The sequence below is a fragment of the Pagrus pagrus genome, assembly GCF_965226575.1.
Source record: "Pagrus pagrus genome assembly, chromosome: 15".
NCBI classification, from domain to species: Eukaryota; Metazoa; Chordata; class Actinopteri; order Spariformes; family Sparidae; genus Pagrus; species Pagrus pagrus.
In genome coordinates, this window is record NC_140199.1 from 6,696,359 (window position 1) to 6,721,672 (window position 25,314).

Here is a 25,314-nt window from a genome sequence, read left to right on the forward strand (position 1 = left end):
CTTTTGGCACTTTCATGGCATGTAAGATAGATATAAAACCAGTAAGTTAATTAGAGGCCTGTCTCTTTTAGCCTTCTTGCTTGCTAGCTTGGAATTTTATGTTTGCTAAAACAATGTTTTGTTTTATACAGATGCCAGCACATTGTAGGATTGCGTTTACTACCTCCATTTATAGTCAGCCAGATCTGCTCATGCTGTGATCATGACACATTTACACCTTGCATTGATGTGTTTCTGGATTATGTGTCTGAATACAGATCGCATTTTACCAGGTGTAAATGGGGTGAAAGACTCATTTGTTGGCTGCAGTCACAGCTGGATAATCAGTAAACCTGAGCCTGGCTCTATTAAAAACAGCACTGCTGATCAATTTTTAAAGACAGAACATTCAATTAATTCAACTAGTATAATTCAATAGCCAACAAAAAACACTTACAAACTCTGGCTGCTCTTAACAGTCATTTTTCCACGACAATAATAAAAGCTGCTTGTTAAAAATGAGGAAAGGTGGATGAGATGTTACCACTTAGATTTGGGAAAAGTATTTCCCACTGTAGAGAAATACAGAGAAATGGTGCATATTCATGTAATCAGCAGTCATAAATTGGTCAAGCTGACGTATTAAAAGTGGAGTCTGAATACTTTTAAAAACCACTCAACCAAGGGAACCATGAGCCCTACTGGGAAACTAAAGGAGCGAAGCCTGATAAATGGAAATCAACTTCTAGCTGCATGATGACAATTTTTTTTTAGAAAAAAGCATGCTCACTCATATGCAAAAATATGTATGATTGCAAGTACACACAACCCACATTCCTATGGCTCTGAAGCATGCATCTCAAAAGGCCAATCTGTGCTGGTTATTGGAGTGTGAAGTTCCAGTCTGCTCTGTGTGTGTTTAAGTGTGTGTGTGTTTGAGTGTGTGTTTGAGTGTGTTCAGTGTAGGAGGGAGCCTAATTTGATTCTCGACTCTACCATGATTCTCCACTGGCTGCCTGTTTATGGAAATTGCATAATTGGCTCTGTGTTTGTGTGCATTTGTGTGTGTGCGTGTGTGAGATCCATTTATTTACTACCTAAGGGGGTCAAAAAGTTACAGAGTAAAAAGTCAAAACTTGTGTTCTGGTTTGTGCATGTCGTGTGCAAGTACCTGTATCAGTCTGCACGTGTGTGTACATATGGGTCTATTTGTGTGCATCCACCTGCATGCTCTGTTTTGACCTTAATGTGCCTGTATGTGTGAAACATGGGCTCGCTGCCCCGGAAACTCTGCCTCATTGATAACTAATGAACCCTACAGCGTGAGGTGATTGTACATTTTGCTAACCGACATGACACTGGACTTATTAAACCTGGCTGTCCTTCTCTCTGTCTAAAAATACAGTTTTAATGCAACAGCTACGGAAAAAAGAAGTTGAATTGCTGACCTATTTTTTATTAAGTGGTCTGGTAATTCCATCAGGACCATCTATAATAAAAGTAGAGCCACTCAGGGTGCTGGAAGGTGCTCTGGATAAAACTGCTCATCATGTGACAGATATGATGATGCTAGTTTGTAGTGTGAACACTATAGTGGAGAAAGGTTTCGGTTATTTAGTCCAATATTGAGGTTAAAACCTTTTGTTTTTCTGAAAGGACATAAAATCATTCAGTTGTCATTAGAGATAAATGCTAACTTCTGGGTTAGCCTATCAAAATACATCAATCCTGCAGCAACCTAAAGACATTTCCTTTGGACAGTCATCATTTCATGAAGGCTGACAAACATGCAACATTAAATCAAGTCATATTGGCTACACAACTTACCATGACATCAATTTATGCAATTCTTAGTTAGTTTAGGAGCATAAGTAGTAGTTGAGGTAGCATTAGTTCTAATGGTTTCAGCTAACACTAAATGGCAGCGTCATTTTTAAAGACAGTTGTTGAATATGCCTTGTCAAAAGCTGCCGTCCGTATCGGTGCATTACACCACAAGGTGGATAGCAGAGTACACCCACACACACACACCCACACACACTCTCATAGACTCAACCATGTAGGACTGAGCTGGTATTTTCAGTGACACACTGCATTGAAGACAGAAACCAAGATAATTTGACACTGCTGAGTGCTGTGGAGTTGTCTGTGCGGTCTCCCCATTTCTCTCACTCTCTTCATCTCCCTCTCCCACACACGCACCTTTCGATCTCTCAAAGAACGCGCCGGCGAGACCTCGAAAACTATTCTGGAGACAAATTGCACAGGGCCCCTCGTGGACGAAGAGAAAGAGAAATGTAAGGGGATATGGGGGGAGGTGAAATGGGAAGGAAAAAAAAGCAGAGACGGTAAATAAGGAAAAGTCCAAAACTTTTAAGAGGTCTAAACTTTTCTCTCTCCCTCGCTCCCCTCTGTGTCCACTTCATCATTCTCTGCTGTCCCTCCTCCCATCACTGCCTCCATTCACAGTCGTTTATCTATAAGTGTACCCTCCATCTCTCCCTCTCTCTCTCTCTGAGAAACAGAATCAGGGTAGAATTAGCCCGGAGCAAGTCCAATTTAGATCAGCTATTTTGTAATTCCTTTTTCTGCAGTAAAAATGTCCTCTGCTTTTCCCTGTAGGGACACACTCGGGGCCCTGGTGGCACATTGATGACATACACTGTGTATTTCTATGGGAATTCATATTTTCTATCCTATCTTGGGACAAGCACCGCTAATTAGTTTAGGCTATAAATGCTATGCCATGTGGCAGTTTACTTAGCGAATACTCTTTACTGTGTATTTGTGCTAAAAGTTATATGTTTGCTTACTGTGCTTGTATTATAGTATGTCAACAACACAACCATCTTTCTGTAGTGTAAAACTTTAACCCCAGAAGACAATGCAAAAGCCAGCATTTGCCTATATTATATTATATATATATATTATGTATAAGTACCTTGCTGTATACCACTAAAGGATGGCAACCAGTATCATTTTGCATTTCAATGCACCCATGATTTGTAGGTTAAAACACCCAAAAATATCCCCATCGTCTATTTATATCAATATAATTAGGCTACTATTTGAGAAATGTCTACTATTTTGAACTATTTAAGATCACACAAAACATTCAACAGAGATGATTTAGAGGCTTCGTTAGAGATTAAGTGGTTGAAGGACGCTGCGTGGGAATCACCCTTCTAATTTTTTTGGTAAGAATGTCCCCTTTCCAACGTTCATGTAGTCATAGTTTAAATGCTTTTCATTTCAGCCACTAGTAGTTTATATCCATAGTGCTCCACCTCTGGGTCTTTTCCCTAGGAAACACACACATACACATGAGAATACACACACAGTAACCATGATAGCCGGAAGGACAGTCCATCATTTGATTTGGACAAAGTGTTATTAAAACCCACTTAGTCCTGGCTGTAAGAGCTATACGCTATGGAAACTATGTAGTCTGCCACAGGCTGAGAGAGCCAGCCCTGCAGACATCTGCTTCAAATCTGACCAAAAACAGAAGAAAGGGAGTGAGTTTTAGACTACTGTTACTAGGACAGCATCACTGCCATTCATTCATTATGACAGCACGCTTTGTTTCAAGTCATTACAACCCTTCTTCCTCACAAACAATCTGAACATTTCCAAACAAGCACTGTAAGCAAACTTGGTTTCCAAGGCAATCTATCGCAGCTAACAACTGATACGTTCCAGCAAAAAAGCTGGAGCTCTACATCTCTTCTACTCGGCATATCTAAACCAAGTTAAGACTTGTTTATTTCTGTTCTTTCATGTTACATTCAGTATCTCTGACTTTAAAGGGGCCACAGCGGCAGCAGCAGTTTCCAACCTGGCTCAAGAAACATTTCCCTCCCAAAGATCTTATGACAAAAAGACAAAAATGGTAGTAGACAGATCGCCTCTCCATCGACAGTTATGGGTGCAAATTAACCAATGGTGGGAAGTGAGCAAGTGTACAAAAATAACAGAAACCTTTCAGGGTTTGGACTATGGGATCATAACATAAAAAAGATGGCCCTCATGTAGAGCGCACACTGACCAACAAACAAAGAAATGGATATAGGTGAAACTTAACCTCCTTGGCATGGGTAATAATCCCAAAACTAATGTAGTACATTTGATATTAAGAAGCTCAAGAAGCCATGGTGGGACAGGGTGGGTGAGAAGGTCAATGGATTAGTACTATGAGAGACTTGAGTTTGAAAAAGATACTGTATTCATGTAGCCAATATTATGTGAAATTAAGTTGGTCCAAACGGCCCAATGTATTCTCCAAGCCTGCTTACAACTCCCAAAAACCAGCACATGGTCCAAATAGTAAAAAGACCAACTGCTAAAGCTGTGATGTTTATTATAGTCTCACTAAAGCTACGAGCCCAACAGGCCTACAGGCCACCATGGGAAGGCTTTACTGCAAACAGTAATTTGTGTTGACATTGTGAACACACCCACCCTGCCATGTGTGTTAGAGAAAAAGAATGGGAGAGACACCAGAAGCCCACCTTGAGCTTTACAGAAAACAATCATTACGCTCACAAGGTTGAGTTTTTTTTATGAAAAAACATAAATAACAACATATATGTCACCTCTCATTATCAGAACATCAGATTGTGCATCTAATTATCTCTACGTGTGTGCATATATGCGTGTATGTCGAAGCAGGTTGAAAAACATTTCAGCTTCACAGAAAAAGAGCAACATTGACAGCAGCATTTGAAATGTTGCATGGTAACAACACACAACCAAACACATCAACACAGGAATCCATCTGATGGTGGTCATTACAACACTGGATCAACCACAACAGGTGCAACACAATGATACTGTGAGCTACAAGCTTAAATTTACCATTAACACGCTTAAGACAATTTAACATACAAGAAAGTATACTAATTATCGACATTTAATGGATGCTGTTATTTTGAACCCATTCCCTATCAAGTCTACAGTACTGTCAACATCTGAGTCAACTTTTGAGTCAGTCTCCCATATTAGCAGCTACAGTTGAGTAATGACCAATTAAACAAACAAAGGCACACAAGTAGGCCTATGTATTCACAGCAATAGTTGTCACAATAAAAGAGTCAAAGAACAAAAGAGGACTTTGAAATCAGGTTTGGTACCAAGCCAGAGTGCACAGCATTGTACAAACATTTGGCTGGTAGCTGGAGCTGCTAGCTAATTCCCCGCGGTGTGAGTGGGTCAGGATGAAGAGTACAGCAGCTGGCTGTGAGCAAAATCACCAGTGTGGTAAAAGGCCTCCTGAAACGTGGTCAAATAGCAATCACGGACCTCACCGTGAGTCACCATCAGATAATAAGGCCTCTTCGTTTGGCTAAGAGCAGCCTTGAACTCAAGCTGCGGCATTTCACAGCGGGGATCCTTAAATGGAGTATTAAGTTCTTTTCACACAGGAATGACAACAGAAAAGCCTCGAGCTGGCTGCGTGAGTGGTTGCTCTGGGATGTTCTCACACAGTATAAAGCCACCTAAAAGGGCAACTGGCATTTTCTTTAAAAAGCCCTTGTGTATCCAAATTAAGTTGACTAGATGGATGCTCCTTCATAGCATGCCCCTGATTCCCTGCTGCTAATTTAATTAATGTCCTGTTTCCAGCAACCAGCACCTCCTGGTTTTCCATTAAATGCCTTGCTTAAGGACGCCTCATCCCTTCTCATTCAATCTCCATGTCCTGACATTCTGTCCACTTATAATTCAAACCGTTTACCATCCAACAAACAGCCCAGTTTCACAGCTTCTAGGCTCATGTGACTTACAGCTAAACCTACTGTGCTGACTCTACAGCAATATAGATTATAGGAATCAATAAAAACCCATAAAAGACAGCAGCAGAATCCAGAGTAAAGAGGAAGGAACAGACTGATGAAGATAAAAGAAGAGATTGAATGTGTCAAAGTAGAGGATACAAGGTATCAAGGGGTGGGGAATTGTTGATTTTGCAGTCCCCCAATGAGCAGTCCGCCTCGCCGCTCATCGTGACCACCACATCACACTCACACCCGCACTTTCTCACATCCCCAGCAATAACATTTGCACATCACACTGACAAAAAGCGTGAAAAGTAATCAAGAAAAACATGCAGAAAATGACAGTAAAGCTGATAAATATCTGCATAAATACATTTAACATTTATCAGTATGAATCAATTTTCAGGTTACTCACAAGATTTCGTCGTTCTGAAATTCCAGCACGCCATGACTGTCTTCGAAGTCCTCCCCGCCGCCTCGTGCTGTTCCCTCCACCGTCTTGTACGGCAGCATGACCACGCCGCGAGCCCCCGACGTTCTCAGCACCTTCACCTCCATGGTGCCAACACTCTCGCTCACATGGCATACAGGCTCCTCAAACGTAAAGATACCGGCGTGGTCGTCGTCAAAGATGGTAACGGTCGCTGTGGAGGGTAAGCCGAGACACGCCACTGAGTCGACGTGATTAGCTGACTCGCCTTCCTCGGGCTCCTCGCCTTCTGATGTCAACACCTTGACATTGGAAAGGTGAATCAGGAAGTTTTCATCCTCTTCAAAGATGTCATCGTCAATGATACCCACGCGGATCTCCTTCAGTGTCTCACCAGGCTTGAAGACCACCACGCCTTCAGTGAACTCGTAGTCCGAGCCAGCGTTGGCCGTGCCGTCTTCCGTCCGATACTCCACAGAAACCGTTTTGCCCAAATCGCCACCACGTCGCAACACGTTCACCGCCACTGTGCCGCAATTCTCAAGGCACTGGTAAGAACCGGGCTCAAAGAGGATCTTGGAGATGGGGTCGTTATCACCAGCATCAGAGCGAACCTCGTGCATGCTGACGGCCTTTCGTGCCTGATCGGCTGCGTGTTTCTTCAGGATGTTGCCAGCACCTGTCATCAGCCGGGTGGCCTGGCATCGATAGAAAGCACGGCTCTTCTGCTGCTGGCTCAGGACTTGGTAGTTGGCAAGCTCAATGAGTTGTTCCACCTGGTAACAGAAAAACATGAAGGTACATAAAAACAGGGTAAAATGTTTTCTTCAGCATGGTCAGTGGACACAATAAATCTAGACACCCAGACAGCTGGTGATACATCTTCTATTGTGGGAAAGAATGTCTATTCTGTCAATTTGTCTGCATAAATAAGAAACCATTGTTAAAAAAACAGCGTGTCTGGCTGAATCATTAGAGTTCAAGTAGCTTGTCTGAATAAATGCGATTCGATGGTGTGTCATGTGGCTGAATCCAACTTTAGAGTCAGTCAAAGACCAGAGATCTTACAATGAGTCATACAGAAAAAACAGCAGTGAAATTTCCATCAACAACTTCTGTAATTGAGTTATACTGATAAATAATTATCAGATTATTGAAGTGTTACACAGCGGTACATGATGTGCCCAATGAAACATGAACAGCTTGGTAATTTCACAAAAAGAGAGGTCCTCCTTCAATGAGAGGATCCAGGTCCATGCTCACATGACAGCACTTATCCATCCTACTTGGATATCCTTGAGAACGGCTCTGAATTCCTGGGTCGATCCCAAGGTTTTTTTTCCACTGTTCCTTCTTTTCCATTTTTTCCTCGCCCCACAAGTATCCCTCTCTTATCAGCAAAAATATTGGAGGAGATCAGTGAATTACTTCTACAACCATTTTATGAGCTTTGGTATCCACAACAACTATTATTTTAGTAGCCCTACCGACAGTATAAGATGTAAGACAGCAATGTCAAAGCACCTGATGTTAATGTATTGCTCCTGCTTGATTTGGACAACAGGTTAATCAGCCTCATTGTTAATCCATATAGAGATGAGGGCAAAAGCGTAAAAACCTATTTTAGGAGGCTCTCATGCACATAAAAGAGCCATTTCAGCAGCTTGTCTTAATGATTGCAGCTCTTTAGTGTTAAACCTTGTCCAAGGAATAAGATGAGCACTGAGCAAATATCTTCAAGCCATATTTGACGACGACAATATATCATTGTTTTTGAAAATCTGAGGACTGCAAAGATAGATAAAGTGGTTGAAAAACAAAATGACCTAAAAAAAATTTGTCCAGATCCACTGTTATCTTCATGTGAAACAATTATACTTTGAGGAACTTACTCTAATCTGTTTATATTTATTATCTCTGTCAATCTGCCTGAGTACACAGATGTAATATCTTATAACTGTGCTTTATTGTATGATGATGTAAGCAGATGCCATAAGATTTTCCGGAAAGACAGCCAGCCAGACTGCCAATGTCAGGATTTGAGTATTTGTTTTTATTTTTTGATTTACATATTGATTTAATGGGTGTTCACTTTCCTTTGCAGTTTCCTTATTTTAGATGTACCATTATCAAATTAATCTGAGAGGTTGTAATGATACCTTGTGCTGCATTCATCACCGTAATCACTGTAATAATGGATGCAAACAGAAAGTGCGTCATCTGCTGCTGCTTATTCTGTCATTTCGTTTCCCATCAAAGTAAACAACAGTGAGAAAAACAACCCCAGCAGAAGCAGCAGTGGTGTGATGGTGTTTTTCTGACGGTGTTTTATTGACTTTGTTACCCACCTCTTTGTCAGGGTGTTTCTGTTTGAGCTCCTTCAGGATCTTGGCCATGTCTCTGCGGGTCTCCTCCTCGTCCAGATCCTTCTCATCTATATCCAAACCCAGCGGACCATCCAGGAAGTCAACACCGTGAGAGTTCAGCATCTTCCCATCCATCTCAATGTCCACCTTTTAACGGAAAAGAATGCAGTTTAATCAGTAGGCAGAAATGTATAGTTTCTTGGTGAAGGTAAGTCCTATCCTAAGTTACAGGTCAATCAATAAATCATTCAATCAGTCAATCAATTTTTATTTGTATAGCACCTATTCACGACAAAAGTCATCTCATGACATTTTCCAAATTGAGCAGGTCTAGACCACACTCCTTGATTAATTTATTTACAGAGACCCAACATTTCCCCCATGAGCAAGCATTTGGCAACAGTAGCGAGAAACAACTGCCTTTTAACAGGCAGAAACATCAAACAGAGCCGGACTCAACGGTGCATTCCCTGGTTTTGTTAAAGCATATTGTGCCCCTTGCATTCAACATGTTTTCCTACTATTAAGGTTTTAAAGGTCCAATTTGTAATATCGTTGATTTCCAACTCATTAAATACTTACACTTTGGGCCGATCTCCAGTCTGACCTACCAACCCAAAGCAGTACCCATCAGTATTTGATGAGTTGGGAATGACTCAACAATTTTACAAATTGAACCTTTAAAGTTTAAGCCTGTGATCAGTTTCAAGATTTTTAATATGTTAAAGAATAATCTGTTTTGTTTTTACCATAGAGTTTAGCTTGAGACAATCTCAGAACACATATCAGCCAATAACATTTCAGATTTATTCACCAAGACTTTCTCTTCTCCACACTCTGGTCATTATTTACAGTTATTTATTGAAATGTGAGAATGGGGTTGGAGTTGAGAGACAACATCGATGACCACATTGTTTCAGCAGTAGCCAATTTACACTCAGTTAAAAAGGTAATAAAAAGCTAAGATAGCAGTTAGTTTCTGAGATTGCCCTCCGGCCATTGTGTTTAGCTGAGCCGCACCGACTACAAACAGATACCACAACACCTCTAATTATAAAATCCTGTCCCTCGCCTACAGATTCTACGGTAATTCAAATATTTGTTGGTAGAGATTCATCTTGGGAAGATTCAGCTCAGCTGAGGTCAAAAGTTGACTCTTTCTGAGAGATTATTTGTTTTTCAAAACAACCCACATTATTGTGACTACAAGAAGACACTAGAATCAGTTTTTATTAGACATCTTAACAAAATGTAAGCCATCTGTTCCTCTCAGAGTGAAGAGGTCATTCTGTTGTTAATTGACAGCTTGTTTTCTTTGAGTAAAGTTTTATTGATGAAATGTCCTTTGGCTCTTCAAGAAAGATGGCAATTTAAATCTAAATTATTAGGCCCCCCCCCTCAGGGACGCTGTTGGGTTTGATTCAATGATTTCTTTTAGCCCAAACTTGAAATGCTCTTCAAGTACTACTGGAGCACAATGAGAATGAGAGAAATGAAAGTTAGAGATAACGTGAGACTAAATTAACTGAGTGGTGAATAAATGTACCCAACACCATAAAACTCGGAATTAAATTAGATTTGTGCAATGCGTTGAATGCTACATCACACAAAGTACCAGATAGTAGTCAAATTAAAAGTGACAATACTTGTGTTGTGGTGTGTGTGTGTGTGTGTTTGCAGTAATATGCTTCGTGAGATGAGGTTACCTTGGCAGGATTCCATTTAATAATATAGATAATTGTTTCAGATATACATTACTCTTGAACCCATTTCCGCCTACATAGAGCGCCTTATCTGCTCCTTTGTTTTTCCTGCCCTGTGTTTGGATGAGGACAACTTAATTAATTTCTACTTGGCTGCTCTCTAACTGATGTGCCTCTGGAAAAGAGAGAGTTCCCGACATGACTGTTAAATTATTTATAAAACACTAATGAAGAAATGTTATCTTCAGAAATTCAAACCTTAGATTGGACTTGGTCCATAAATACAATTATCATAATTTTAATTATCTCAGCTGAAGAGGTTAAGTTTTCCTCCATGTCTGTTGGTTTGTTGGTTGGTTTGTCAGCAGGATTACAAAACGTGGATGGAGGATGGATCACAGAATAAGTTGAGATGAGCCCATAGTTGTAGTGTTAATCCATACCTTGGAAGGAAGTGGACGATCTCCCTCTGTCTCGATAATCATGCCACGCTGCTTGCCAGTGCGGTAGCGCTTGTACACATACTTGTAGAACAGCAGGCGGCGGTCGGCCACCCAGGCGAACAACACACAGATGGGGAAGAAGAAGAACGTGAGCAGCCCTTCCCACACCTGCACAACGCCAGGCGAGATCACGGACAGGATCAGGTAGAGCCAGATGTAAGCGAAGATACTCCAGGTGGCTGTGACGAAGAAGACGCGGAGGTGCTTGACCTTCCTCGTCTCGCCATCGGGCACGACGTACACACAAAGCCCGATGATGACAAACATGTTGAACGCAGCAGAACCCACGATAGTGGAGGGGCCCAGCGAGCCAGCATGGAACCCATGACCTACGACTTCAATGACGGACAGCAGGATTTCAGGAGCTGAAGAGCCCAGAGCCATGAGGGTGAGATTGGAGACAGTCTCATTCCAGATCCGAACAGTGGTGGTGGTGGTTTCGCCATTGGGTTTCTTGATGGTGATCTCCTTTTCCTGTGATGTGATGACCTCTATTGAAGCCATGAAACGATCCGCAATGATCGACACACCTAGGAACATGTAGACCAAAGCCACAAAGTAAACTGTTGCCCGGGCCACCTTGTCACCAAATGATGGGTTTTGGGGCTCCCAAATAGGTAGGATCACCCCCTTTTCACATGGTTCAGGCTTGCTGCATTCAGTTTTATTTGTGGCCACCGCTAAAACAGAGCCACCCAAACTATGGTCAGGAGGAGCGCCGGCCAATGAGGGATGGAGCTTGAGGAGGAGAATCGCTGTGACAACTGCTAGCCTCAGGCCAGGGGACAGGAGAGAGGAGTGATCCCAGCGGCCCATGTTGACGTCCAATCCACCAGTGCTGTGGAGTGACGATTAATGAAGATGTTGAACCTTAAGAGAGAACAGAGGAGGAGAGGGAAGAATTCAGATTAGACCGTCACAGGCATGATGAATGTGGTGAGTGATTTCCTAGGTAACAACTTTGATTTATATATTTGTTTGACCACCAGTAAACACCGAAGCAGTGAAAGGTCAAATCTGCATCTGTTGGAAAAAACACCGCCGACACATTAACGTCACCTCTGCAGACTTGAGCAGCCTGCTTGCTCTCTAAACAACACTCGGTGTTTCACAGAAAATGCAAAAATAAACAGCCGCGTTCCCTTTGAGGCACGAAGAACCCTTTAGAACACAACACCACAAAAATAAAAACGTCTTTCAGATGAGATGTTTTGCTTGGCTGTTTGGGGGCAAGGAGTTCAAATAACCACACCAAAGGTAAACTTTAGCTCCTGAGCTCAGCAGTATAGATTTCCAAGGAGCAGCCTCTGAAATCTCTCAGCCACTATACCCCGCTGATCCTCTTGCCAGGAGTGGCTCTCTCTGATAACAGTCCGGTTGACTTATTTCAGTGAAACAGGTTTCATTTGAAGGTAATGTTTTCAAAATTGTACTTCTAAAACTGGCTGATAGGATAGCGAAGGCTGCAAAAGAAATTAGGAATGCACAACATACACAATAGCCTCTAAAATAAACAACTTGTATCAATCTGTCACAGTTTTTGGACCAGGTTGAAAACAGCCTTCTAGTGTCAAACTAAACTAAAAGAAATGCTATGAGGGTGCTTTCACACCTCACCTGTCACACCTGATGAGGACCAACAAGCAGATCAATGGGAAAAGATTTTTGCACCCTGGGCGGGACATTTGCCACCTATCACTAACATTAGACAACGTGAAACATTTTCAATCTACATCTCTGCAGCGGATTATACATTTGACTGACAATCTAACATTTAAATTACTAATTAAAAAAGAAAAAAAAAGAGTCAATATGATGCATAACTGACCATGGAGGAAACAAAGATTGACAAAAAGCTAGCAAATCAACTAGTGAATCAAGTATTTCATCACTAAACTGGTTTGATGTACAATATATTCAACTTCATTTCATTTAGTTTTTCAGTCAGTGATCTCAGATGTTTGCCTTGTTGCAGTTGTGTGCATTCTGGTCTATTACTGTGGATGTAGACATTGGTCCTCTCCCACTGAGCAGGCAAAGCCATCCAAAACAGGTTGATATCATGTCCGCCAGGCCAGGCCATGATCTGGACGTCCATTGACAGCCAGAATTAGTCGATAAATGACGTCCAGTCAGGCCATAATCTAGACAGCCAGTATGAACGTCTATTCTCAACTAATTCTGGATGTCAGTGGATATGATCTGGACGTCCACTGACAGCCAGAATTAGTCGATAAACGACATTGACAAAAGACATCTGGCCAGCCCATAATCAGTTGATAAGAAACACTGAAAAAAGACCAATGAAAAAAGATGCCATTTGGGGTGGAGAGACAGCATGGCTAAGAGACACTGTATGCATCTTCCCATGGCCATATAAACATCTATACAACGTCCAGAAAAGACGTATAAAAAACTTTCATTCTGGCTCCCCAGAGGACGTCTTTTAGACGTCTTGGATGTCCATAAATGATGTCTAAAAGACGTGATCTAGACCACTTTTTGCTCACTGGGCTGTCTCTTCTACAATGTTAACTGGTGGAATCACTGAAAACAACAAACACAAGAAGAAACGCAATCACTGACAACTATCGTGGCAGCATTTTAAGTGCAGTGAGGAGGATTTTTGCTTTAAATAGGCCACTCTCAGATGAGAGACCACACAATCCCAACACTGAGACTTTAAATCAGTTGTTCACTCTCAATGTGATTGCTTCTTACACAAACATAAAAAAGAGGCCAAATTAAATGTCGAAAGAAAAACATCTTAGAATCAATTTCACTGAAGTAAACGTGTCCCTGTAGCACAACACATTCAGTGCAGTTACCACATATAACAAGCTAATTGCACATTGTTGGGTCGTTTTCCACGGGGAGAATACTCCGTCTGTATATAATTTGTATGGTTATGAGATTAAAGCATGCACAGAGTGCTCACAAACTCTTTGCTTTATGTATGAAGGTATGCTTTCAGGCAGAGCAATAATATAATATTAAACGTTACAATGTGATTTAATGAAAAGGATGAAAAGCAGCAACATGTCCAGAAAACAGAAAAGTGAATCAGTTTCTTTCAAATGTCTGCTGTTGCAAATTAGCAGTATATAAACTGCTACGATACTTTTTTTGCCTGGGGATTCAGTGTGTGCTAGCTGGAGATCCCTGTCTGACAACCAGTGGCTGCATGGTGGCTCACAGGGGATCGTTACATAACTCGGAGCCTGACTACGCAGTACTGTAACTTTACAGTTACTTAAGTAATCAGCAGGGATTTAAAATCAATTCCCAGAGCACAGGGAGCCGGGGTGCATCGGTGGTCTTTAAAAGGACAAAGGAAGCAGACGAAGGGAAAGGGATGTGGTTGAGTCCAGAAAAGCAAAAACTTTCTCTGACACACACACACACACACACACACACACACACACACACACACACACATCCTCCCCTGAGGTTTTAGAGACTAAAAAGAAAATGCAAATAGTCCTTTCAGTGCTGCAACACTTACAGAATAACAGAGCGTCAAGACAGATGTTGAATGTGTTCGCCCATGTATTCTCTGTTGAGATGATACGCCTACAAGCAATGCGGACAATGAATGTCATTTTTTACCCTATGTGGTACAATGTACATGGTTCTGTGCATGAAAAAGGTCCGTTAATAGAGATTATATAGAGCCAATATTATCTGTGGACATGTACATATTGGCAGGTTGGAGGGAACATTAATGTATCATATTTACTGGCCAGGCATCCAATATTTGTTTGGATTTTGTAAGGAGCATAGCCAGGGTACCACCATAGTCGGGGGGTTTATCTTCTGGGGACCATGAATGTCTTTATAGGGAGACGGTGATTTTTGAGTGTCATTCCCAACTCAAGTTTTGATGCTATGGATAGTGGCCGACCTGACCTACAATCCCAAAACTGATACTTTGGGTATTTGGATTTTGACATTTTTGGGATTGTAATGTTGATTTTAACAACTGCATATCACCAAGTCTGTGATGGTGACTGGGTTCTTGATTTTCAAAACCAGAAGAATGCCTTATTTATTTTATACACATCTTTAGAGACTTGTTGACCCTAGACTTAACAAGACCAAGCTAGTGTGGCCTGACACCAGTCCTGTGTGTTGGTCTTCTAGGCAGCAGACAGCAAGAGCATCAAAGAAACTGTCAGCATACGTTTCTGACTAGATTATCTTCTGACCCCACAACATGTTTCATTTTCCCCACAACACAGAGCGACTTCATCTGGCCAGCACACATCATGTTAGCCCCCTCTATGAATCTGTACAGACACGTACCGAGGAACAAACTTCTACCAATTTGTTGAACTTTTAGTGAAAGCGCTGCTGCACACACGGGAGTAGTAATCCCTTTAAGCGGGGATCAATAACAAGAACCAAGACCTGAAACAAAGATCAGCTTAGAAGTCTCCTCAAACAAGCTTCTTCCACATCCCTGCATGCCAGCATCCATTTCCCGATAATTAACTGTTCACGCTCTTACATGCAATCGCAGCACAATTTACCCCGACATCAATAGTTACATCAGTACTTTCCTGCTTTTCTTCCTGCGACAATACTCATTATAGACGAAACTGTAAATCCTGTAACATTATGAATCACATTTTCTCTCTCATTACAAGCAGCGAGTGCGGGAGCCGTAGGGCCCTGACACTAAATGAACAACACAGAATCCATTTCCACAGGGGGAATATAATCAATGTGTGAGTGTTCATTCATATATTGTACAAACTGTACAAAGTACGTGTGCCTAATGTTGTTGACAGGTACTCGCTGTATAAATCAGTTCCCGTGTAATGCACAATCAGTCCACTACTGGTGAATTTAAATATTTGGGTTGAGTGTGACGTTCAGCTTGACTGCTGTGTTTGTATGTACTCAGTTGGCTCAGCTGTGATGTGAGAGACTTCCATTCAAATCATTTTGAAACAAAATTACATGTCTACTTAATTAAACTACAATTCAGTAAGCCCATAACCAAACATTTTCCTCCTGGCTAATGGGATCCAGCAGCTCTTTGCCTTGTATGGCCTTCTTGTGTGGTCACACAAGGCTTTGTGTGGCATTTCCAAGTGATCAATAATTCAGTGTGCTCTGGGATTTGGTTGATTTCACTTAAAGATGTCATTTTTCGAGCGGGCCTAGGGCTAAAGAGGATGCTCTCCATGCCAGCTGTCCTCCAGACAATAAAATGTGTTTTCTGTTGCTTCTCTACAACAGTTGATGAGGCCCATGACATCTTAATATTTAAAGTGAATCAGAAATGAATGAACATGTGCAAAAATCTATTTAAATGTATCATTGCAAATGTAATGCAAATAAAAAAATCCAACATCCTTCAAGTTAGCTGTGAGAGGTAAAGAATCTAAAGAAGACTTTAATATGAAAAAGAAGATGGAGGTTGTGGGCTTTCACACTGTGTACTTGCGTCAGCACAGCCTCAAAGCCATTCATGGTGTTTAAATGGAATGAATGGCATGTCATTTCACCATAACCTTCAAGTTATTTCATACAGCACATATGCTGCATGACTATAAAGTTATGTCGTTTATTCAATTCTGAAGAAAGAAATCAATCAAGAAATAAAAGTTTTGAAGAAATACACTTTAGAGAAGACTAACACAACCCTTGTATCTGCTGTAGGCTTGGGCTGATAGATATGATCAAATATCGCCCTATTTGTAGTCACTTGCCATATTTTTCACAATACTGTATACTGAATGGCTGTTATGGCATCTTTGGCTTGCAGCTGAGGCATAGTTTGATATTTGACGAGGTGGTAATAAGACCAAGCAGGCAGAGGTGAACTGGCCTGATGTAGCGGCATGCATGCGACACTTCAACATACAGCGTGGAGGATTTAGTTTCCTGGAAGAATGCCAGCAACAATATTCAGGGTTTAAAGGAGGTGAAATTGTAGAGCTTAGAGATTTGAATGAGGCTACACATCGCCTTTAACGAAAGATGATAATATCGTCGATTGCGATATCGGGGTGGGACAATATCCTGATAGAAAATTTGGGATATCGCCCAAGACAAATTTGCTCATTGAATATGGAGCTAAAGCCTCAAGCTGTTTAGCTTTAGCCTAGCATAAATCCTGCAAACAGGTAGCGTGCATCCATCCAAAGGCAAAAATAACACCTAACAACACGTCTAACGCTTACCAAGTAACACGTTATATTGTTAAATCAGTACAAATTGCAGATTATTATTTAATCAAGGACGCTATGTTTTCACCCGTGTCTGTTTGTTGGTTACAGAAACTACGAAACGGACTTCCACGAAGCTTGGATGGAGGGGTCTCGGCCCAGGATAGACCCCCTTTAGTTTTGGTGTCTGGATTAAGGGATGGATCCAAAAACTGTTTCTCACTTTAACATTGTGAGATTGCGTGTTTTTGCCATTTTCGTTAATTTCTCAGGAAATAATGCCTCGAACCTCATGAACAGATGATGATCTTTGAGTACAAACGGGGACCGCCAGGCCTTGGCGGAAGTATGCGCTCTTCTGTGTGCCATTGTAAATATTGATCTTTGGATACTGTGCAGGTAAACTCTCCTCAAGAGGTGCATTAATGCTTGGCAGACCATGTCTTTGACTATGCTTTTTAATTACAACTCACAGCCTTTATTGCTCATTATCCCCATTTTTCCTCGGTAACTATCTAAATGGACGACTGGATCGATGGTTGATTAATTTTAATTGGAGCTGTTTTGATGGGCCTGTGACCGTGAACAGGATAAATGAGAAAAGAAAATGAATGGGCAAATTAGTATTTTGGTATTACGGCAGCTTTCACAGTTCTCAGACAAACAAATGGAGGTTGAGGTGCATTGCAAAGAGCACCTGAGCACCAGTTCCTGTGTATTTCTTTTCCCAACTGTTTTGGGAAATAAAATCATGAGTCCATGCTCTAGTTTCTGTCCCTCGCTCCGTTTCTTCTCACCGGCTTTGCTTAAAATTCATCCTCATGAACGCCAATCCTTGATAAGCCTTGCTTACACAATCCTGATTGCTTCAGAGTTTATCAGGAGATTACACTTCAGATAATTACCTGCTCTGTTTATAGTTCCGTTCTGTTGTAGGACGGCAAAATACATCCTGCAGATATAACTGACTGCAGTTGTTCTCCCCCTGCATTAAAATCATTACCTGCTATTTGATAAAGGAAAAATTGATACTCTGGTTAGTATCTGCCCCAAACTCGAGGGTGTTTGTTTACGTGCCTGCTGTTCACACCACAGAGGCTTAGTCGCTGAACAGTGGCTGCTATTTTGGATTTGGTAATTGAAATATCAGGTTTCAGAGTATCGCCGCCATGATTTTCCCTCGTGTTATGACCTCAAAAACTTGGCTCCATGTCAAGAGGAGCACAACATGAGACAAGCCAATGCACACACACACACACACATACACACAAAAACAGGACCACTGAATCCTCCTTCCCACAGGCCAAAACAAAAGCGTAATACATAAAGTTAAGAAAACCAAAAACATGTGCTGCACTGAGGCAAGATGTTCTCTCTCTGCCCTAATACTGTCATTCCCCAGGAGCCTCTGTAGGCAGCACCCGAAGGTACAAAAGATGCGGCTGATTAGACCAAGAGGCAACAGAGAAAAGAGAGCGACATGACCCTGCTTTCTGCATAAACCACTGATGTTCAGAGACTCAATGATGCAGGGAAATGACAAAATAAAGACGAGTAGAAAGCTGACCATGAGCAACGAAAATAAAACCTGCGTGTTGCAGGAGAGCACAAAGAAATGCCTCTGAGGAGAAGCCTGTCCGAGATGCATTTTCCTCACTGCGGGGCAAGAGGTGATGATTAAAAATGTAAAACTGTCAGTGAAAGAGAGACAAAGAAATAAAGAAGAGTAAACAGTATGGGGGAGAGGGCGGGATCTACAGAGAAAAAGATGTGAAACAGAGGAAGATGTCTCGAGGAAAAGAGAATGAGAGACAGAAGAAAGAGGTCACCGAACGTGCTCCTCGCTAAAGAAAACGGAAGGGCTATTTCACTGTGTGCGAATGTGTGTGTGAGAGCAAGAGCAACACACAGATACACACCAGCCCCTGCGAACAATTGAAGATTAATGATCTGCGTTTACTGTCATTAGGGCGGTGTTGAGCTCTTTTAGCCTGGATCTGCCTTGCAGCCGATCCTCCAGCCAACATGCCTTGTCATATTATTACACTTGGAGTGGAGGGGATGATTACACAGGCACCGCAATACGCAGGACTGTTTCCTACTGTCTATCTTTCCATCAACATTTTTCTGCGTGTCTGTCACGAGGGACGCGAGAGTGATGTGAGCTCTGAAACGAACAGGAAAGAAATCATTAGAAAACTTAAAAGTCAAATAAATCATTCCCCTTATCTGCAGTGCTCCTTTCATTCATCGGAGAACAACTAGCCAAAGGCGTCAGCAATCATCCTTAACCACCTCCTTCCAGGGTGGGGTGGTGTAACCGTTATAAACGGCTCATGGGCAGAGATATCACCATCTGTAACTCACTGAGCATTTCTTTCATCAGTCTTTCTCAAAACATGGAACTTTTCTTCTGCATTCAACAAAAACATGTTACATACCACTGGCAAACTGTCAAAGCCTTTTCAAAGGCGTCATGGTTTTTTCCCCATGGCCTTCTGACTCTCAACCCCAAAAAAACATTTGAGAATAACGAACTGTACCTGTCATAGTGATTAATCCACAGATAATTATATTACCTGGCATGTGTTCCTACAGTTCTACAGAGTGTTTGGTTTTTACGACTCGTGACTTTGCTGTTTTGGTTCACTTGCGCTGCTGTCATCAACCCTGAGGAGGCAGCTGTTATCAGCGGAAAAAAGTTCTGATAAACCCACTATATACATCAAACTGCTGACGGAGGAAGCTGGTAAACAAAGCAGAGCACACGGCACCTGGAGAGTCAGGTATTTCCAGTAGGAGATGGTGGAGACCAAAACAGAGCAAGAAGACTTAATGTTGGACTTTTTTGTTGGATGCTCGAGTTTTTCCTCATCGAAACAAAGTCTAAAGAAAAAGGGAGCTGTAACAGTTGTATGGACTGTAAAGCACTCTGAGATAAATAATTGTATATGCTATACAAACCAACTGATTTGACTTAAATAAGTGGTTTTCATCATACTATGTTATGCATGCTTGGTTTCATCTATATTTTATCACTGAGCTTGTTAAATGTGGGGGGCTGTGCCTACAATGTACAATCCCTTAACCACTATTCAGTCATTCATATGTTTAAAGTGGTACATGTGAGGGCTGCGCCTCGTATTAATATTATATTGTTATTGTGATATGAGACTATATATCGTCCTAGATTGTGGTTTCCTGGTTTTAAAGGCTGCATTTCCATAAAGTGATGTGATTTTCTGAGCCTACCAGACTGTTCACTTGATCTAATGCTTGACTTAACCTACTTATCATCATCATAGTGACATCACCAGTGATAGTTTATCACAAAATCTCCAATAGTACCAGACCAGTATTTGGTCTAAAATATCATGATATTTGATTTTGTTGCCAAGTCTGAGCACTTATGAAGTGGTTTTGAGGAGATTTCAACATATTGAGATACACAGTATTTAGTTTATTGCGTTAAAAGCTGTTTTATATCTTCTTTTTCCATCAATGGTGGAAACAAGTGGTAGCAGCAGTAATACGTCAAGGATGAAACAGAGGCTGCTTTCCAGAAATAGACAATTTTTCCAGTCAACACTGATCTTTTTTTATGATTGAGTTAAATGGTTCTGTTTATCAGGAATAAACACATGACACTTAGAGATTACAGATACAGAGTTTGGCTGCGTTGACCCTGGCAGAACAGTGGCCTTCTGTTTTTGTGCTCTGAGGGTAAAGCATCTCTGCACACCATCAAAAGCAGAGTACTGGCCAATAAAGGCTGCCAATCTAAGTGACTTATTTGTTTACAATGCTTTTACTAAGATTACCATGATAGTGATTTATTAGCATGATTTAAGTCGGACCTTTAACAGAGGTTCGACTGTTGTTCGCACGTTGCCTGAATTACAGAGAAGTCAATAAGATTTGCAGGAATCGTTATGTGTTATTGTATCATCTGAAATTAACCTGACAAGAGTTGACACGCGTTGCAATGTAGCAGGACACGAACGTATTAACAGTCGGGTCGCACGTGTCATATGATTAACCCGGGATGGATGGTAAATTAGCAGACCACACATCAATTTGCATATTGATTTCTAATAGCTGAACTCTTCATCAGGGTTTGACGTTGGCGGCCACCTATTAGCTTATTAGCTATTGAATGATATGCTGAGGAGATCACAATGGCAGCTTTTAGCATAATCTGCCTTGACTACATACAGTACAGTATTCAGAATGTGATATGCAAGGTTTATTCCAGTAATTTTGGTTGTTATTTTTAGGAATTAAAGTATTTTATCTGTGTTTTGTCGTATAAAAAGGTTTATTATGATTAGACAAAAACAATAAAGCATACATTATTGAAACTGGATTGTAAAATGGCATTAACTTCAAGGGACTGGTTGGTTTTCAGCAGCTGTTTTGCATTTTCCATTGAAATTCTTCTCTTCACTTTACATTAGCAGGAGCATCAGGCGACCAGGACCCTGTTTACTGTAAACTAGAGTACACAGGGTCGCTTGTGCCAAAAGAACCGTTTGGTGTGTGGGAACATAACATTTGTGAGATAAATCTTAAACTGATCCTGTTTCAGCCTCATATTGAGGATACTACAGTGTTGAGTTTTTCCTCTTACATCTGCAAAAATATTCATGCATCATTTTGCATTAATAATTCAAACTAAAACATTTTGGAGAAAACCCCCCAGACAGAAAAAAAAAAAAAAGAGAAGCCGACGTTTCACTCAATATGCCTGGCAGCAAACTCTATCTCATGATGGGAATAAGACGTTTCCAGTAATGACACAAGAGAAAGAAGAAAGATGAGGAATGTGTAATTGGAGTTTTTGTAATGGGCCCCGACCTGTCACATCGCATACCGTACAGACACCACCGTGCCATGCTAAATCTGCCTCTTCCAGCTATGAGCTCAGCCTCCTCAGCCTCCTAACCACTGACTTATTTACAACATAGTGACCCAGCATATAGCAGCTACATGTCTGCAGAAACTTGTGTGCCTGTGTGTGTGTGTGTGTGTGTGTGTGTGTGTGTGTGTGTGTGTGTGTGTGTGTGGTATACTCCTCATAAGGACAAGCCTAACCACTGATTGATGCAGACCCACAGAGAGCCGGCCTGAATCTGGCGTCAAATATGGAAAAAGGTCAGTTTTTAGTGGCAAATACATCAAATCTGCTGATCTGAACCTCTTTTCATTGTGACGCCTGAGACGAAGCCTGGCCACTGCATCATTAGGACATCTCCTGCTTCATCAATAACCAACTGCAGCAGCACTGCTGGGAGGTAAATAAAAGCAGTAAAGACATCTGGCTGCGTTTCAGTGTTTCATTGTCATAAATAAATATTTAATACCACCAGCTACAGTTTCTCTGTGTCATGCCCATAAAGCTCCGACTGAAGTCAGCTGGAAAAGATTGTCTGGAAAGCCTTGATGGTACCTGCCTGATGTGCCAAGCACTCCTCACAAGAAGAAGCGTTTGTAGTGTCACATCAGGAGAATGAAAGGCTGCCTCCTCTAATGTTATCTGCGCCGGGTTTACAGGAACAGTTAGCTGCTGTGTGAAGCTCTGCCATGGTTTCATTTCTCTTTTTATAACATTTTACAAACGCAGCAGGCAGATGATAGAACAAGCTTTAGATTACATTTAAGACTGAAAAATCCAGTCTGAATTAAAACCAGCCAAACTCAACGGCGGGGTCCGGACTCTGCCCTGATGTGCAAAGGCACTCCATCAGCCCCGGCTGCGCTGCACAGTTTGGCGCAAAGGATGGGGGGGTGGGACGTGCACAATTGCGTAAATGTGGATCTCAGTGCGCTTCAGAGCCTCTGGATCATTCATCCTCTGCAAGGATTAGCATCTCTAAGGGGAAATTCAGCCTGGACTGCGCATGTTTGCCACCCAACTTCCACATTGAAAGCCTATAAAAAGGTGCGAGCCCGGTTATCTGAACGTGCTCTGCATCCGTAATTATTATTCCTCTAGAAATAAGCGAGGCAGGCGGTCGGACTTAAACATGGGAGGAAGGGAGAGGACAGCAGGGAACGAGGGTGGGAGTGAAGGGCAAAAAAAAAAAAAAAAAAAAAAAAGCCCCCGAGGCGAAAAGAAATCAGCCTCCCAGCTGATTAAAAAACAAGTGACAAACACCTTCCACCGCACCCATGATGCCAAAACCAGCGGTCCACCACTCTGTCTATAAATCTGTGAATCAAAGAGGAGGAAAGGCGCAGTGTGGAGAGCGTGGCGCGGGAGGATGACAGGAGGAAACATCGTCTCCACATCGCATCCAAACCCTTCCGACGCATGGTGCTTCCGAGCTCCAATCTGGGGCTCCATGAGGCGACTGTCCCATTCACTCCACCTCCCTCCAAAAAAAAAAAACTTGCCTTCCCCAGACAATGCAGTCTAGTGCACGCAAAGACCCCCAGCATTCATCATTCGCATCAGCATTCCCGCAGAAAAAAAACGGCACAATCTTACCTTCTTTATCCAGAGAGTGTACAACAATCCGGAGATGTCAGTCAGTAGTAAAAGCAGCACTGTAGCTCTACTAATAATAGTAGCGGTACAAGGAGTGAAAGGAGGAGGAGTAGTAGTAGAGGTAAGCCAGTAGTGGGGAATGGTAATGGAGACGCAGGGAGCTCTTATACGCCAGCCAAGGCGGCGTATCCAGCGAGCGAGACGCACAAAAGACGGGAAGGGGAGTCCGGATTCCCATGCACTGACAGCGTTTTATTTGTTGCTGTTGTTTTCTGGTGTTGCCGACTCCTCGTTTCCATACAGCGTGACCTGTGAGACCTGTATGATCGGATGACCGGAGCGGCGCTTTATCAGCAAACCCGCATTTGTTGGGACGAGGCGCGCAGCACGGCGGACTTCTTCCTCATTCTTCCCTTCGCGTCCCCTCTCGCTGCGAGCGCAAGAGAAAAAGGGGAGAGAGAGGGGGTGAGTGTGCGCGTGTGTGTGTTTGAGAGAGGGAGAGAGAGAGAGAGAGAGTGTGTGTGTGTGTGTGTGTCTGTGTGTGAGCAGGTCTCTACTTCGTCTGTTCCTTCACACACCGACTGAGGATCAGCACGCCCTCCTCCTCCTCCTCCTCCTCCTCTCTCTGCTGTGTGTGTGTCTATACACATATATCTCGCTTGTCACTCTCTCTCTCTCTCTCTCTCTCTCACACACACACACACACACACACACACACACTCATCCTCTTTCTCTCACTTAAATAGGCTGCTCGGTTTACCCACTTTTTCGGGTTAATGCGTGGTTTTAATTCAGTTAATCAATGTCCATGAAACAGCTTGAGTCTGATTGGTCGGCCAGTGTCCATTCAAATGTCAAATAGGGACCATTCTGAATGAGTTTAGATTGATTGATTGATGTTTTATGTTCATGTCATGCCCAACCCACAAAAATACAGTTGCAGTGGTCAAACAACAACCCAACCGGTCCGGACAGATGGCCACCCACCATTAAGTCCGGTTCTGTTCCACGTTTCTGCCTGTTAAAAGGTAGTTACCTCTCGCCGCTGTCGCTCCAGCAACACTTGTAGTAGAACAACTGGTCCAATACAATAGCTCTACATACTCCTGAAAAAAACCTCATCAGGAGGAACTGGCTTTTCAAAATTGTGAGTTTAACAACAGATATGACACCGAAAGACTGAGCGCACTAGAACAATGTCAACAATATGTACATGCAGTAATGCAGCCTTGACTGGACCGATATATAAAAAAAAGATAATGGACATGGTAGAGCAAACATGTTTGCCTCCACCTCATCCATTACAAATCCATTCACATTCATACAACACGCTCGTCAGCATTACATCACAGAAAGCGAAGGAGAAAGATTGAAAGAAAGAAATACAGGAAAAAACTTTTAGATTGGGAAAACTTAAAATCCCTTTTAACCTAACCCTTTTTTCAAAATCGCTATGTAAGCAACGTCATTTTAGGCCAGCAGGGGGCAGGAAACACTATTTAAAGTATAGTAGTAGTATAGTAGTATACCAAGTATTTATACACAAACCAACACGGGTGCAGCGCACAGTCTGAGACTGTGTTGTTGTTGTACCTGGAGAGCATCACAAGAAAACACAACGATCATGTTTTTTTGTAATGTCATAGTTGGGTAAAAGACTGGGAAAATCCACACCGAAGAGAAGTTATCTTTATTAACACGTGATTAACGTCATGAAAGGATATTTAAAACCTCTTAACATGTTTCCTTAACCTAACAAAGGACTTTTCTTCCCCAAACTAAAAAGAAACTAACAATAAGTGAACTTTGTGTAAAAATAAGACGTAAACAGGACACAAAACCCGATCTACTGAGTGAGAGTCAACATCACTGACGTCACGACACGAG

General features: G+C 42.0%; 1 protein-coding gene across 2 annotated transcripts in view; it reads right to left on the reverse strand.

Annotated features, from left to right (window-relative positions):
• LOC311270807 (sodium/calcium exchanger 1-like) overlaps positions 1–24,017 on the reverse strand; it is a 140,159-nt gene extending 116,142 nt beyond the window's left edge. For both annotated transcript variants that reach the window (XM_084375975.1, XM_084375976.1), the window contains exons 1-4: positions 23,428–24,017; positions 10,699–11,628; positions 8,535–8,699; positions 6,172–6,962 (exon numbers count right to left, since the gene is read on the reverse strand). In XM_084375975.1, coding sequence (XP_084232101.1) covers positions 6,172–6,962; positions 8,535–8,699; positions 10,699–11,574 — 1,832 coding nt within the window. In that variant the 5' untranslated portion in view covers positions 11,575–11,628; positions 23,428–24,017. The remainder of the gene's footprint in view (positions 1–6,171; positions 6,963–8,534; positions 8,700–10,698; positions 11,629–23,427) is intronic.
• Between the last annotated feature and the right edge of the window lie 1,297 nt (positions 24,018–25,314).